The sequence below is a fragment of the Rhyacophila brunnea genome, unplaced genomic scaffold (assembly GCF_057557595.1).
Source record: "Rhyacophila brunnea isolate RB1 unplaced genomic scaffold, BYU_Rbru_1.0 scaffold_4, whole genome shotgun sequence".
Classification (NCBI taxonomy): Eukaryota; Metazoa; Arthropoda; class Insecta; order Trichoptera; family Rhyacophilidae; genus Rhyacophila; species Rhyacophila brunnea.
The window spans coordinates 8975160-8989008 of record NW_028233068.1 but is presented as its reverse complement, the minus strand read 5'-3'; the positions used below and the strand labels follow the sequence as shown (position 1 = coordinate 8989008).

The following is a 13849-nucleotide window of genomic DNA, read 5'->3' as shown; positions in this document are numbered from 1 at the left end:
CTCCGCGCATGCGCACAGCTTCACAATCGGCCATTTCTGTCTCTGTCTCTGTCTACACTGTCATTGCTCGCTCATCGCTGGTCACCGCGTTTGACGTTTGTTCATACAATCAACACAATAAAAATTGCAGACGAGAGACTTCTCCTTTTTCACGTTCGACGTTTGCCGCTAGGCAGATGTGCAAAGTTGTAGCATCCAACATTCGGCGGCGGTCTCGGAAGTTTTGATTTATGGCCGTCAGGCACACAAGGCGAGTTGTGATGTGCGAGCCGGCTAAAAGATTGTTGCTACTTGGCAGCAGATAGTTGGAATTCTTTTTGTCAACTTTGAAAAAATCATGGAACAAAATTTTGAAAAGACCATTAAAGACAAGTTCCAGTAACCCGGTAGAACCTGCTTTAAGCGTTAAGGCTATACTTCAGTTGAGGCATGCTCTAAAAAGATCGTGGCTAGGCGATGCGCGGATTGTGCAAATGACGTGTGCTGAAAGAAATATAATTTGTCATAAAAATCCAACATGCGTCCATTTAATGCTATGTTTATTGTTGTATTACTAATAATAATAGTATTAATGACTCGTTTTCTTTTTTAAGTAGCTACATACGTAAAGTCTTTTAGTCATCTTTACACGATTTAAGAATATTTTCATCCGACGCCATGACAAAACAAATCGACGTGCGGACACCTCGACTGTCTATCTCCGATTGGCGACTAGTGAGAAATTTCGTCGCACCTACTGTTGAAAATGCCGTTTCACTGAAGTACGAAAATCGATAATTGATTTTTTAAATAAAAAATAATTTATTATGTGTATGTATGTATATGTAAATCTAGACAAATATAAATTGTCTTTCCCTGTCAATTATGGTTTTTTTCGATTATCCGGATTTTTCCTTATCCGGACGATCTTCATCCCTAATTAGTCCGGATAATCGAGGTTCTACTGTAATTATCTAAGAGAGAGAGAGAGAAACGGGAAGAAGACGTAACATACATACACGTATAAAAAATCTCAATTTGAATCTCAATAGGAATCGTGTACATATTTTAATCAGGTCATAAAAGAAAACAAATGAAACTCTGACAATAGCTTGAGAGATGCACAGTACGATAATATCATATCGAGTGATTTAAGTATCAAATAAAAAATGTGTTATCCAAGAGATTTAAGTTTAATTATAATTATGGCAGTGGCGAAGGGTGACTTTTGGAAAGAGGTAGGCTGTGGGAGTAACCATGCTTGTCATATATATTTACGGGAAATAAGAAGATAACCCAATATTACTACTGATGAATAGGTACGCTAAATCGAAGAAATTTCAAAAGCTTAATTGGTTTGTTATAATTAGTTTATAAAAATAAGCAATTAGTTTGAATTACTTATGTATTTTCCTAAACATTTATAAACGTAACATACGCTCAAAATATAATATTACCTATCATCTTTGAATATGTTCGTTGTTGTGTATAATAATAATATGTTCATAACAATTTATAATTTGACCCGTAAAACTAGAAATTTTAAAACTATATTTAAAACACAGACAGTAGGTACAATATCAGATATCTAAATTGTCTAATGAGTGAATTAATAGATAAATAAAAATCCCGAGAATTATTTTATATTTTAACAACAATCAATACATATTATTTATATGATTGAATCCCATAGAAATTTCTTTTTAAATTATCTTTTTATTAATTATTTTGAATAAAAGTGCTCTAGCGATGTAAGCGCTAACGAAACAACTTGTGGATTTGTATGCGGGACGCCAGACATTTTGAAATTATGAGAAATAAAAAAGTATTAAAAAACCCGACGATTCGCGCAAAAATAATCCCATACAATATGTGAAGCGAAACGCGGTTTGTTTTATTTTTTTAAATTTTCGAGAGATGCCATTGACGGTGCTTATTGAAACATGGGAAAAGATCGTAAAATTATGACAATTATACGATAGATGTCTTTGGGCATATTGAATATTGTTAAATGAAAAATATAACATCCGACCATCATTTAACACTGTTATCCAAGCTATGTGGATAACAGACACCGCTAGCTCAGGGTACTGGGTTTCCACACTATCTCTCTGATGAATTCCAATCCTGTTACGGAAAGGACCATCGAAATCAATTGGTATTCGATGGATAATGTTTACCATACCGCTGCAGGAGTCAATTGCGAGCACTGAAAACTTGACTCTATTGGACGCCAAAGCCTTTTCTATGAAAGAAAAGAACATAAAAGAACATAATATTACGGGATACAATTAAATTAAATGAAACACCGTGATAAATTTTAACCTCACTGTATTTAAAGAAAATGCAATTAAAAGTCAATGGTACATAAATGGCGACATGACGCCATAGAAAAATCACCACCGTTCACAAACGACGAGGTTATAATACATAAATATTTACGTTATACAAAAGACACAATATCAGCGTCTGCAAACTAAAATTTTAACACAATAAGTTCTCAGCAACTAACTTAAACTTAAACCAAAATATCCACATGTGAGTGAGGTTATAATTATAACAAATACTTAAGATTAATTAATAATAAAAATGAAATGTATTTACAGCCGCATAGCGATTCCGCTATGCGGGATATACTCCTCCCACGTCCACTCGTGTCAAGGGTCAACCAGAAAGGGAATGGATCCAAACAAAATTCGATCGCCTAACATCGATTCCCCCCACCACTTATCCAACCCGGAAGCTTGAAGTACCAACCGCAGGATTTTTGTGTTGCCCGCGAGAGAAAAACCTCTCCACTAATTACAATGGTTAATTAGCCCGTTGGTGACGTCTGCAACGTCACAATATATTATGAATAGAATGAAAATAAAAAATATTTTTCTTAAGAAGGTAAGCTTTAAATAATCGTCTAGTATGGAGTCTTCGCCACTGGTATATGGTGCTGTAACCTACTGTAACCTTATAGCGCCTGTAAACGTGCATGGATTTACTTGCAGCAATAGTGTGTATTTTAAACTATCGCGATAATAACTGTATACACGTAAAAGTGCTCACTGTCTCGCCGATCTTATTCTTCGTTTTTTCGCTTCTTTACGTTACGTAAAATAAACCAAAACATAAAATGTGTCCGGAGAAAAGAGAATAATAATTATAATATGGTAACCCTACATATTGACATTGTTTTATTCTTTGCCAATACCCAGTATAGGTGTAATAAAAATGACTGATTTAGTAATTAGTTTTCTATAATTATTTCCTTAAAGTCGGTTGTCATTCATTTATTCATAATAGGTAGCGTCGTGCGGATGTCTTCTAGCTAGTTGCTAGATGATATCCATGTGTTGCCATTACTACCTGTTTTTTTTTTAAAAAAAAATCAGATATTGGGTTTACAGTGACGTCATTTTATTGTAAAAATAGTCAGGCGTGTGTTTTCAATATAATTAATTTTCGATCGGTTCAAGTAAAATGGGGAAAGTAAAAGAAACGGTTTTCTGTTTTGTCATTTTAATGATATCGTTGACATTGGCGCAACATGAAGGTAATACAATAATTAATATACCTATCATATACCTTAGGGATTGCAATACCGAATAAATATATCAATACTGGTATTTCGGTATTTCTTATTGAATACCTGTCATAACACCCACATCCTGAAGCGGGCCTTCAGGCTAGGATCTTTAGCGGCCCCCCTATCTATCGCTATCTAGGCAATGTGACGTATTACATAAACATTTTCAAATTGTGTTTTAGGGTACTACCTATTTAGTGTATTACTAGCGATATTTTGTATTTTTAATAAGTACATATTACTTTAATTCGAGTGGAAAAAAAAAAAAAAATCAGACAACGTTATCTACAAAAAAGTGTTTTTTTTTGTTGAGATAACGTTATTTTACATTTACGGCTACACGATAGTCAAACAACGTTATGTCAATCTTTTCTAATTTCTTATTAAATCGTCAGTAAAGTTTAACGCTAACTACATATAAGTTACCCTTGTTTTCATATTTTTTTTAAAACTATCCGTATAAATTTTTACATCATCATAAGCAGGATAAATGTACAATAAAATATTAACATTAGGTTTTAAATAAACATTTCCCTTGTTGAGTTACAAGAATCTAAAATAACGACTTTTGGCTCTCCTGTAAAGTTGCACTTTTGTAGATAGTGTTGTTTGACACTAAGCCCTCGAATTATGGAGGAGTATTGACATACAATAATCAAAAATGACATCACACAATCATATATGTAATTTTAAATATTAATGATCACGAGGTATAATAGCGCCGCAGGCGACTTTTTTTTACTATTAAAGCAAATTTATGATGTGTTTTTATCTCATTAATCTGGTCAACCTGCCACGCCGGGCCCCAGACTAAAGCCCTGTCAGCCTCTCCTTTGTGGGGGCCATGATACCTGTATTCATTAAAACATATGGAAAAAGTAGTACATAAGAATATTAATATATTATTTTATAGCAACTGAAAGTATCTACCTACATTTATTATGTTGATCTTTATAAATATGTATAGATCATAATATTTTAGAACTGCCAATCTTCACAAATACTATAAGTCCAGGTGCAGGAAAATCTCTGTAAAATTCAACGCTTGTTGGATGCGCTACATTGGATCAATATTTATATAATAATTCGAAATATTTGCCAGGAATGTTTTCTTTTTCGAAATAATATTTGTTATATTAACATATTATGCGAATTTATCGCGACAATTCTATAAGTATATTTGATGGATTTTATTTTGTTTTTTAAATTTTGTTGGTTTCAGTCAATGTATTTGCGTTTTGGAAGCATAATACAAATACACTAAATTTAGTGTAATTCCCACATACTTCAAGAAGAATACAATTATCGTTCCTATCATAATTTTGTATTAATTAAGTACCGCAAATATTAAATATCTTCTTTATGATACCTATCTACAGGTAATACCTGCACTTTTAGGCGATCTCGATCACCTGGAATCTGCGTCCATATAAGAAACTGCATACACGCTCAGATGGAATTGCAAAAAGGAAATGATGTTCAGGTAAGGGAAATTAATTAACCGCATAACTAATAATTTTACCTGAGAAGGCTAGTAGCAGTCTGATGACTATACTGTGCTACAATTCGAAGATTTTCCGCCAAGATCGAATGTCGAGACCAGTGGTGACCGGTGATTTTTTTGGATATCAATTTTGACGGTGCGCTGCTAACTTACCCGTAATGAGAAATGAGATCTATTCGTTGTTGTTTTTGATTGGATAAAACTTTCTTCATTACCTTTTTTAAACTGTTTCATTGACGTCTGAGAAATTATTTTTATATTTAATAATTTGAAAACGAGAATCAGGTAAGGAAAATTAATTAAACTTACCTGAGAGAATAACTATTAAGGGAGGCTAGTGACACCTGGTCTGGTGACTATATTTTATTTGTGTAAATTCTGTACGGCAATTCAGAGTGTATGCGAAACTCATGGATGCTGGTATGCCATAGCAAGACGTATGTAGACTGGCGAGCAACATAGCGACTGCTCAATCTATAAACCGGCTAACTCCATTATTCAGGAAGAAAACTTAATAATTGAACGATGTTGAACTGTTTTGTGTTAAGAACGATAGCGCATTTATTTATAGGTTTATAAGTTTGTAATTTTGTGTGAGCATAGAAAACATGCTTTATAACAGTACGCGTGCCAAAATTTCCCAAATATTATTTTTCAACTGTCTGACGTGCCGAGCAGTTTTTCATGAGGAAAATAGTTTTTAACAATTCTAGTAAATAGATACACTCGCAGAACATAGCAAACGTATAGCTTTATCACGTTTTTTCAATTACGCCATACATTTCGGTCCATCAATTTTGAAGCTGTCTGCCAGAATTACTACTACTTGCTTCACCAAGTTTTTGTTTCTTATTTGGTGATAGAAATATTTTTTTTGTTAATGTATTAATTGGTTTGTTCTTATCGCATAAATTGACATTGAGATTGAGAATTGGTCCGATCAGATGAGGCATTCTCTCGTTAGAGTTGTCTAAAGAAAGCGTCGTAAATCCTCTGCGGCCTGATGAGGCTAGTGTGATAATATTATCTGTGACACATAAAATCTAAGGACCAACTTATGCAATTATATATTTACATTAAACGTAATGCTTATTCTTGAAGAGTATTTACCTGCTATTTTTTATACAATGCGATCTGTCATTTGTTATTATTATAGGTATTTTTTCTCATCAAAAGCGTGCCATGCAAAATCATCTTGCGTGCCACCAGTGGCACACGTGCTATAGTTTCGCCACCCCTGCTTTATAACAACATGCCATCAAAAATCTAATTTTTGGTCAAAAGTGCAGTTAGCTGGTTTGGAGATTAAGCAGTCGATAGATTTTGATGAGCATGTTTAACTGTATTTGATATACCTCAAGTAAAAGTCCTTCGCAGAATTGAATTAAATTTTTATCACGATAAGATGTTTTTGTTTCCACGTTCGTAATATTTTTTTTATTTTTAAGTTTGAAAATCTATTGATTCAAACTGCATATTTACGGGAACAGCGACCGGTTTTCATGAAAAGGGATCTTGAAAAATATTGAAATTAATACAGATTTAAAATAAATTTTGAGGCATACATCAAAAAATCACGCGGGACACACTTTCTGAACCCCTGCTCTATACCATATACTAAATTATCAGTGGCGGAGGGTGGAGGTAGGCTGTTAAGAGCCGACATAAATAGTGCACACTGAATACCTATTTGTTTTCATTGAACTTAGGCTAAAATGTGTAGATAGTATTTGTAAGTTATTAAAATTCAAATCCAAGCCATATTATATAATAGTAAAAAAATATTCGTTTTAATAATTTGTTATTTTATAGATAGAAGATTATTTTGTATCGATTATGGTTTAGTTTTAGGCAGGGCTTAATGAATTTTAAAATACTAACCAGGAGCATCTGTAATATTTATTATTAATTCAAGTAAAACATCAATAAGTATGACTGGAAAAGTGTGCATTATTTTTGTTAGATCGCCCATATCATATCTAAGCTACGATGGTTTGATTTAGGCAGTGTTTATTGTTATTAGGTACAAGGGAGGGTTTCGATTTTGGAACCTTGTTGACCTGTGTGTCGCTGATAACTATCTTAAATAGAGACCATCAGTTATTTATTCTGCCAAGGTGCAGAACCAACCTGCCACTGGTAATTCCAATTGGGAGGGTGATAACTATGTTCAACGAAATTGCTTCGGGTGTTGATATATTCCACCTACGTGAGGATGAGAATAGGTGTACGTTGTTTTATAAATTCTTAAAATAGGGTCTGCTTAACTCATCCGGTGTACTTCCTTGTACCTATCTAATTTATATTTGTTGTATTTACACATTTCTACTGTTTAATAACATACTATCTATCTCTATACTGATCTATCTCTTTTTTTATGTAATACTGTTTTATATTTCTTTGTTTCTAAATGTCATGTTGTGAACGTCTTAAACTTATAATTTGTAATGTCCACAATATGTTAAAAATAAATAAATTGAAATTGAACCCCCCCCCTCAGAAATGGATAAATACAAATGAATCAGGTAAAAGGAATTGGTTCTTCTTAGTCTTTTTTAGGACCTTCATCACCGACTGGAAGTTAAAAATAACATCGACACATTTCTTTTTATTCACGAGACTCAAAACTGTTGCGTGTAACGTACTATTGATTAAACTGTAAGTATGTAGACAGCACTGATTGTGAGTCAGAGGCGCGTTTCCCTAACGTAACATGAGGCAACCGATTCATGAGAAAAAATCAAAGGGGCCATAGAATAGTTAAAATCTGCCACTCAGTTATTAAATTATATTGAAATTTGATAAAAAGAAGCATATTACTCACAAACCGAGTTGAAAATAGGTATTTCCCAAAGTGTAACATAATCCCTGCATAAAATTAGGGGCTCTAATAGCCCATGATTAAAATTTAAAAAAGGTTAATTAAGTAGGAAGATACCTACGAATAGTAAACAAAACAAAAAAAGCTCCCCCTATGTAAATTTGTATCTTTACTATCGATTTCTTTGCAATTAAATTCTAGTTATTTAGACAGGTACGTATATATGAATTTACCGATAAATATTAAGCAATTCGCGTAGATAATTTTTTTTTTAAATTGTTTGAATGCATTGATTTATTTGAAAAATTGAAATTAGATTGTTGAATTTTTATCGTAGGGGGCCTAAGTAGCCTCCGTAGTCAGAATCAGTCGGTGCGTATGCAACAATTTTTTTCATCAATAATCCTACTAAAATATGGTGCATCCATTTATCCATAAAGATAATAAATAATTTCAGTTATTTGTTTCAAAAAACTCTCTCCTCAAAAATTTCAAATGTAAGTTAGAATAGTTCTGCATTCATCTGACGACTTGTAAATAAAATATTTGCTTATGTTTATTTAAAATATTTGTTTGTTGATGAAAAACAGTAAAATTTGAAATATAATATAGTTAAATCGGCAAACGAAGCCACTGACGTACCTATTAGCACCATTCAGAGAGAAATGCGGGAAGACAAAGAATCGATAGATATGGCATAAACATCAAAATTTTGTTCGTTTTTTCTTTAATTACATTCCAAATAAAAACACAATATAAAAATCGAAGATTCTTATAAGTCTATAATAGAGCAAGTGATTTAGGTATATACACACATGAAAAACTTGATAATAAACATTGTTGAGGTATTGGATGACAGCGATAATTATTATGTTCAAAACAAAACAGTAAATCAGATGAGGTATCTTAGTAATACGCGATTTATATTGTAAGTAATTTAATAGTTCATATTGAAAGTAATTTTAACGAATTGCTACTTGTAATATGGGCCGAAAACTTGCGAATCCACCTGCGGGTCTATTCTATACAAAAGGCGACTATCGACCGCTAACGTGCTAATGTGATAATGTGTTAGTATTTGTTACATACATTTTATATTGAAATATTATAATTGTAATTGTATTGTAATCAGTTAATCAGTCGAAACTGTCTCTCTCTCTATCGCTCATGCTCTAAATTTTAGCACCGGCAGGGGGCATGCCGTTAACATATATCATTTATTGCAACCATTAATACCGGCTTATTATAATTGTTACAATACGTGTTAATAATTTGATACAAACATATCCTAGTTAGCGGTTTTAGCGGACGAAATCAGCCTTTGATATAGAATAGACCCTTTAAAAACGTCATGCTTTATGTTGTCTTGTTATTATAGTTATAACTAGGCTTAGGATTTTTAGGTACCTATTTAAATACTTTTTTTGAATGGCCCCACAAAAAAATATCCATCTGTTACAGACAATTTTGAAACATTTAAGCCCTATTTTTAAATACTTTTGGATAACTACATATTTTAGATTTAAGCACATATTTTCACATAAACACAGAATTAATTAACACAATAACTCTAGTAAACACAATTGAAATGTTAGAATCATCTACAAAGTCACTAGTGGAGTAAATTAGTATTTTAAACAATACTGCTGCTAAAATAAGAAAATGTTCCTGGACCAATTGGAATAAAAATAAGTACAAAATTAAATAGTGTTTTAAATAAAAAATACTGGACTTCAAACGCTGCAGAATATTAAAGCTGTCCAGGAAAATCCATCAGATGCCTCAGATGTTTCAATTTTTCTACTTCAGAAATAGTTTCATTTACATACGCAATAATAACATCAGCTGTAGAAGTGGAAAGAAGTTTTTTCCATATATAAAAATTTGCTAAGATCAAATCGTCAAAGGTTCACTTTCGAAAGTTTGAAGCATTATTTTATTTTTTATCGTAATAAAGCGTTTTCTGTTTGTGAATAAATAATAAATTAAACTGTTGAAATATACATAATTTATTGTAATACTTAAAGTTTTAGCATCTGTTTTTGGTTTTTTAGCACATAATTATGAAATTTTAATAACATATTTTCCAATTATATCTACATATTTTAGGTATTTACCTATTATTCATTTTTTAGCACCTAAAAATCTTAAGCCTAGTTATAACATTCGATTTTCTGTCCCTCGGCAGGACGGCTGCTCGCCGGTTTATTAGTATTATATTTTAAGCTGGATTATAAGTATTTATTCATGTACCTATACACTTTAACATGTGAATACGTGTATTAATTAAGGCACTAAGTACCAAAAAGTAGTATTGCCTGTGGTTAAAAAATACTGAGTCATTGCAGTAAAATTGCATGAAGCAGACATTTTGAAAAATTTGGTTTCACAGTGTGAAGCAATCTCGGCAGCTTCCATAATTTTAGGAATTAAGAACTAGCAAGTGTCAACACACCATCATCAGCCATTTTATATTGAATGCCGTTGATCACTGCAGTGGTACTTACACCATTATAAATAAAACACGCCAACGGACTTACAACGTCACCAGATTTAAATATTTTGCTGTATTTTTTTGACTTGCTTGAGGCACTTAGACCATAGTTGACGTTATTGGTGTTGGTATGTAGAACATTTTTCTATAAAAATGACAGTTTTTATGTTTTTGGTACTTAGCGCCTTAATAAATACACGTATTCATGTATACTAAAAGTATGGTAATCTAAGTAGATAATCTGGAAAATAAAATACACCCTTCTCTCTGTAAATCCGTCTTTATTCAATAGTTGACGAAGAAGATCTCAGCAGATAATATTATCAGCCTTCACTTACATCAGCGGTGGTAGAGTATACGTTTTATAACTTTGCACTTTTTACTACACTGATACGCCTCCTTGCCTGATTACCTTGCATAAAATTAGATCAAGTGATATTCACTTGTATAATAATATATGTAGTAATAAGAAAATAAATACAGTCGAACTTGGATGTAATGAGGAAACATTCGTTGACATTTTAGTTTATGATTTTCTTCATACATTTATTCACTTTTATAACGAGCTATTTCTCGGGTATCCCGAGCAAAACTGTTAATGTGTCGATCGTTTAAAAACAACATTTTTGACCTGTAAAGGTTTACCTAACTCTACAACCGAGGTATTATTGTCTATGTTCATTTGTAGAACATACGATAATACTATGCGAAAATGACAGTCAACAATTCAGTTGCATTTTCGGCCTTGAACTGTACAGTCAAATATTCACGCGCAACTCCGTGAATATCCAATACAATTATTAAAATCATAATGTAAATCTTGCGTAACAATCATCAATATCAATGTGACAGTTTTCCTTAATGCCGTGCTAATCTTAAATGTTTTACCACAATATAAAACAAACAATATCAACGCTGCGTCTTTTATCAACCGTGTCCCGAAGAATAATAATATCACACACAGACAACGCAACCTTCTGCATAAATTAATAGATGTTGGATACTCACACCAAACAACACAAAATCAGACATCTATATAGTAGACCCTAAGCAATAGAATCCGACCGGGCAGTTAACTAGACCGGGATCGGATTACGTTTATGACACTAGTTAAGTGCCTAAGTACCTAATTGGTGTTTTCGCCGACAACATTGAAAAAGTATCCACGCATATGGTTGAAATTGCATGTAAAAAATCCAAGCTTTGTGATGTCAGCAGGTACCTACCAGCGCCGGCGGCTCAGCACTTCATTATAATTTATAAACAACTTCTTTTGTAGTTTATGAATGCCATGCTTGTTTCGGGGATTTTTACGATGGTTTTCAGATGTTTTATGTTCTATGCTTAAATAGAACGTGGGGCGAAAAATGTTTTATAACGATATAACGAGTAATGCTTATAACAAGCAAATTCAGTCGGTCCCATCTTCTTCGTAATAACCAAATTCGACTGTCGATAATATAATATGTAAAAAATGTTTTTAGAATAGATATATAACATCATTTTCATCCGAGAGCCGGAGTGCAAAGTTATGAAGCATATACTCTACTACAGAGGGGGGCAAACTGCGGCCCGCGGGCCGCATGTGGCCCGCCGGGTATTTTTTTGCGGCCCGCCATTATTAATTATTGTACTTCTGATAACGAACAACTTTTTTATAAATTTTTAAAAAATATTGACAATAGATTAAAATTTGTTTAGCAATAGTACGTGAACCATTTTCAATAGATATTGATAATGTACCGACAGAGCTACAACTTGAGATTATTAATCTGCAGTGTGACACTGATTTAAGATAATTGCATCGTCGTGAAGAAATATCCAAATTTTACAATGCACTTAATTCAGACAAATTCGACCAACTTAAAGATTATGCAAGAAAAATGTTCGTTATTTTTGGATCAACCTATATATGTGAACAAACATTTTCGATCATGAACCTCAATAAAAATTCTTTACGATCAAATATCTCCGATGCCCGTTTACAAGCAGTTTTGAGAATATCAATTACAAAATTAACACCTGAATTTAAAAAAAATATTAAAAAAATGTACAACAGTTTCATTCTTATCATTATTTTTTTTGTAATGCTTATTTTTCGTGATAAAAAATAGTGTATATCTAAATATGGTATTTTACTTGCGGCCCGCCGCTCATTTTGAATTCTTGAATTTGGCCCTCCATCCAAAAAGTTTGCCCCCCTCTGCGTCTACTATCAACTTTACTACGCCCCTCCCACTTTACTTTCTTCTGTCTTTACCTTAGACATGTTGGTCGGGTGACAAGTCCAAGCTCTAAGAACTTGGCAGCGAATACACCGTAGCCAGTTAAAAACTGACTGGTGTAGTCGAACTACAGGATGCAAGCCACATCCTTTGGGAATATCCGAGAATGTACACCGAGAGGGAAGAGATCCTCAAGTCGATCCAACCAGCTGTTGATGTTATCGGGCCATCCGACGTGGTCGCCACAAAGGCCAACTTTATAGCTTTTAAAAAATGCAACGTTAAGATCTCTTCAAATTGTTTTTGTATGTCCGTATTATTTAGCTTGGTTTTTGTGATACATTTATAATAAAATTAATTTCCTTTTATGCTAGTTCTGCGGTGATGCTCCCATTGTATGCTGCCCTCGAGGTGGCGGTGGATACGCACCAGTGCCGGAAGATAACTGCCAGCCACTACCAGACTATGCTGTTAAAGTGACTAAGGGTGGTGGAAAAGCATGGGATTGTAAGATTACTATTTTCAAATTGCACCATATATTTTCATTTACCTACTAGATAGTTATAGTAGATACTCACCTGTACACAGAAATATTTGGTGAGGGTGAGCAAGCCATGCAATACTGAAAGCTGGTAAATAATGGATGAAAAAATACAACTCTTCAAAATGAGATTCACCTCTGACGCTGTCCGACTCATTAGATAATAATATTCATGAAGAATTTTAATGATTTTTATTGCATATTAGAGATTGTACCCAGTGACGTCCCGTGGGGGTAGGCTGATTGAGCGTCGCTTGGGGGCGGCAGTTACTCGAAGGGCGGCAAGTCGAGGAGTATCATTTGGTATATATAGAAATAACTACATAAACTTAGTAAAAACGAAAATATCTTTCCATTCAAAAATTCAACACAAAGGTTGAAAAAAAATGTATTAATTAACATAAAAGGTTTAACAGGACTGTTGTCGAGTTCGCGATGTCTAGTTTACTTCCGTTGCTCTTCGACATCCATGGTGACGAAAAACGACACCGCGCACGGATGATACAAAATACTGTATAAAGAAATGGGGCGAAATGTTGGTGCTGCCCAGGGGCGGAATTTTATCTAAGGACGTCACTGATTGTACTCAGATTTTCCAGGGTTTTGTCTATGACATTTTTATGTATTTCGACTTCTCCATATTGGAATTCGCAACCCCTCTTACTATGCATTTGTTTATCAGCGATTTTCTTTTACGCAAATGACGTA

General features: G+C 33.4%; 1 protein-coding gene across 1 annotated transcript in view; it reads left to right on the top strand.

Moving 5' to 3' along the window:
- Window positions 1–3257: 3257 nt before the first annotated feature.
- LOC147066822 (chymotrypsin-like elastase family member 1) overlaps window positions 3258–13849 on the top strand; it is a 32576-nt gene continuing 21984 nt past the window's right edge. The window contains exons 1-3 of the mRNA XM_085954494.1: window positions 3258–3523; window positions 4936–5039; window positions 12975–13107. Coding sequence (XP_085810620.1) covers window positions 3451–3523; window positions 4936–5039; window positions 12975–13107 — 310 coding nt within the window. The 5' untranslated portion in view covers window positions 3258–3450. The remainder of the gene's footprint in view (window positions 3524–4935; window positions 5040–12974; window positions 13108–13849) is intronic.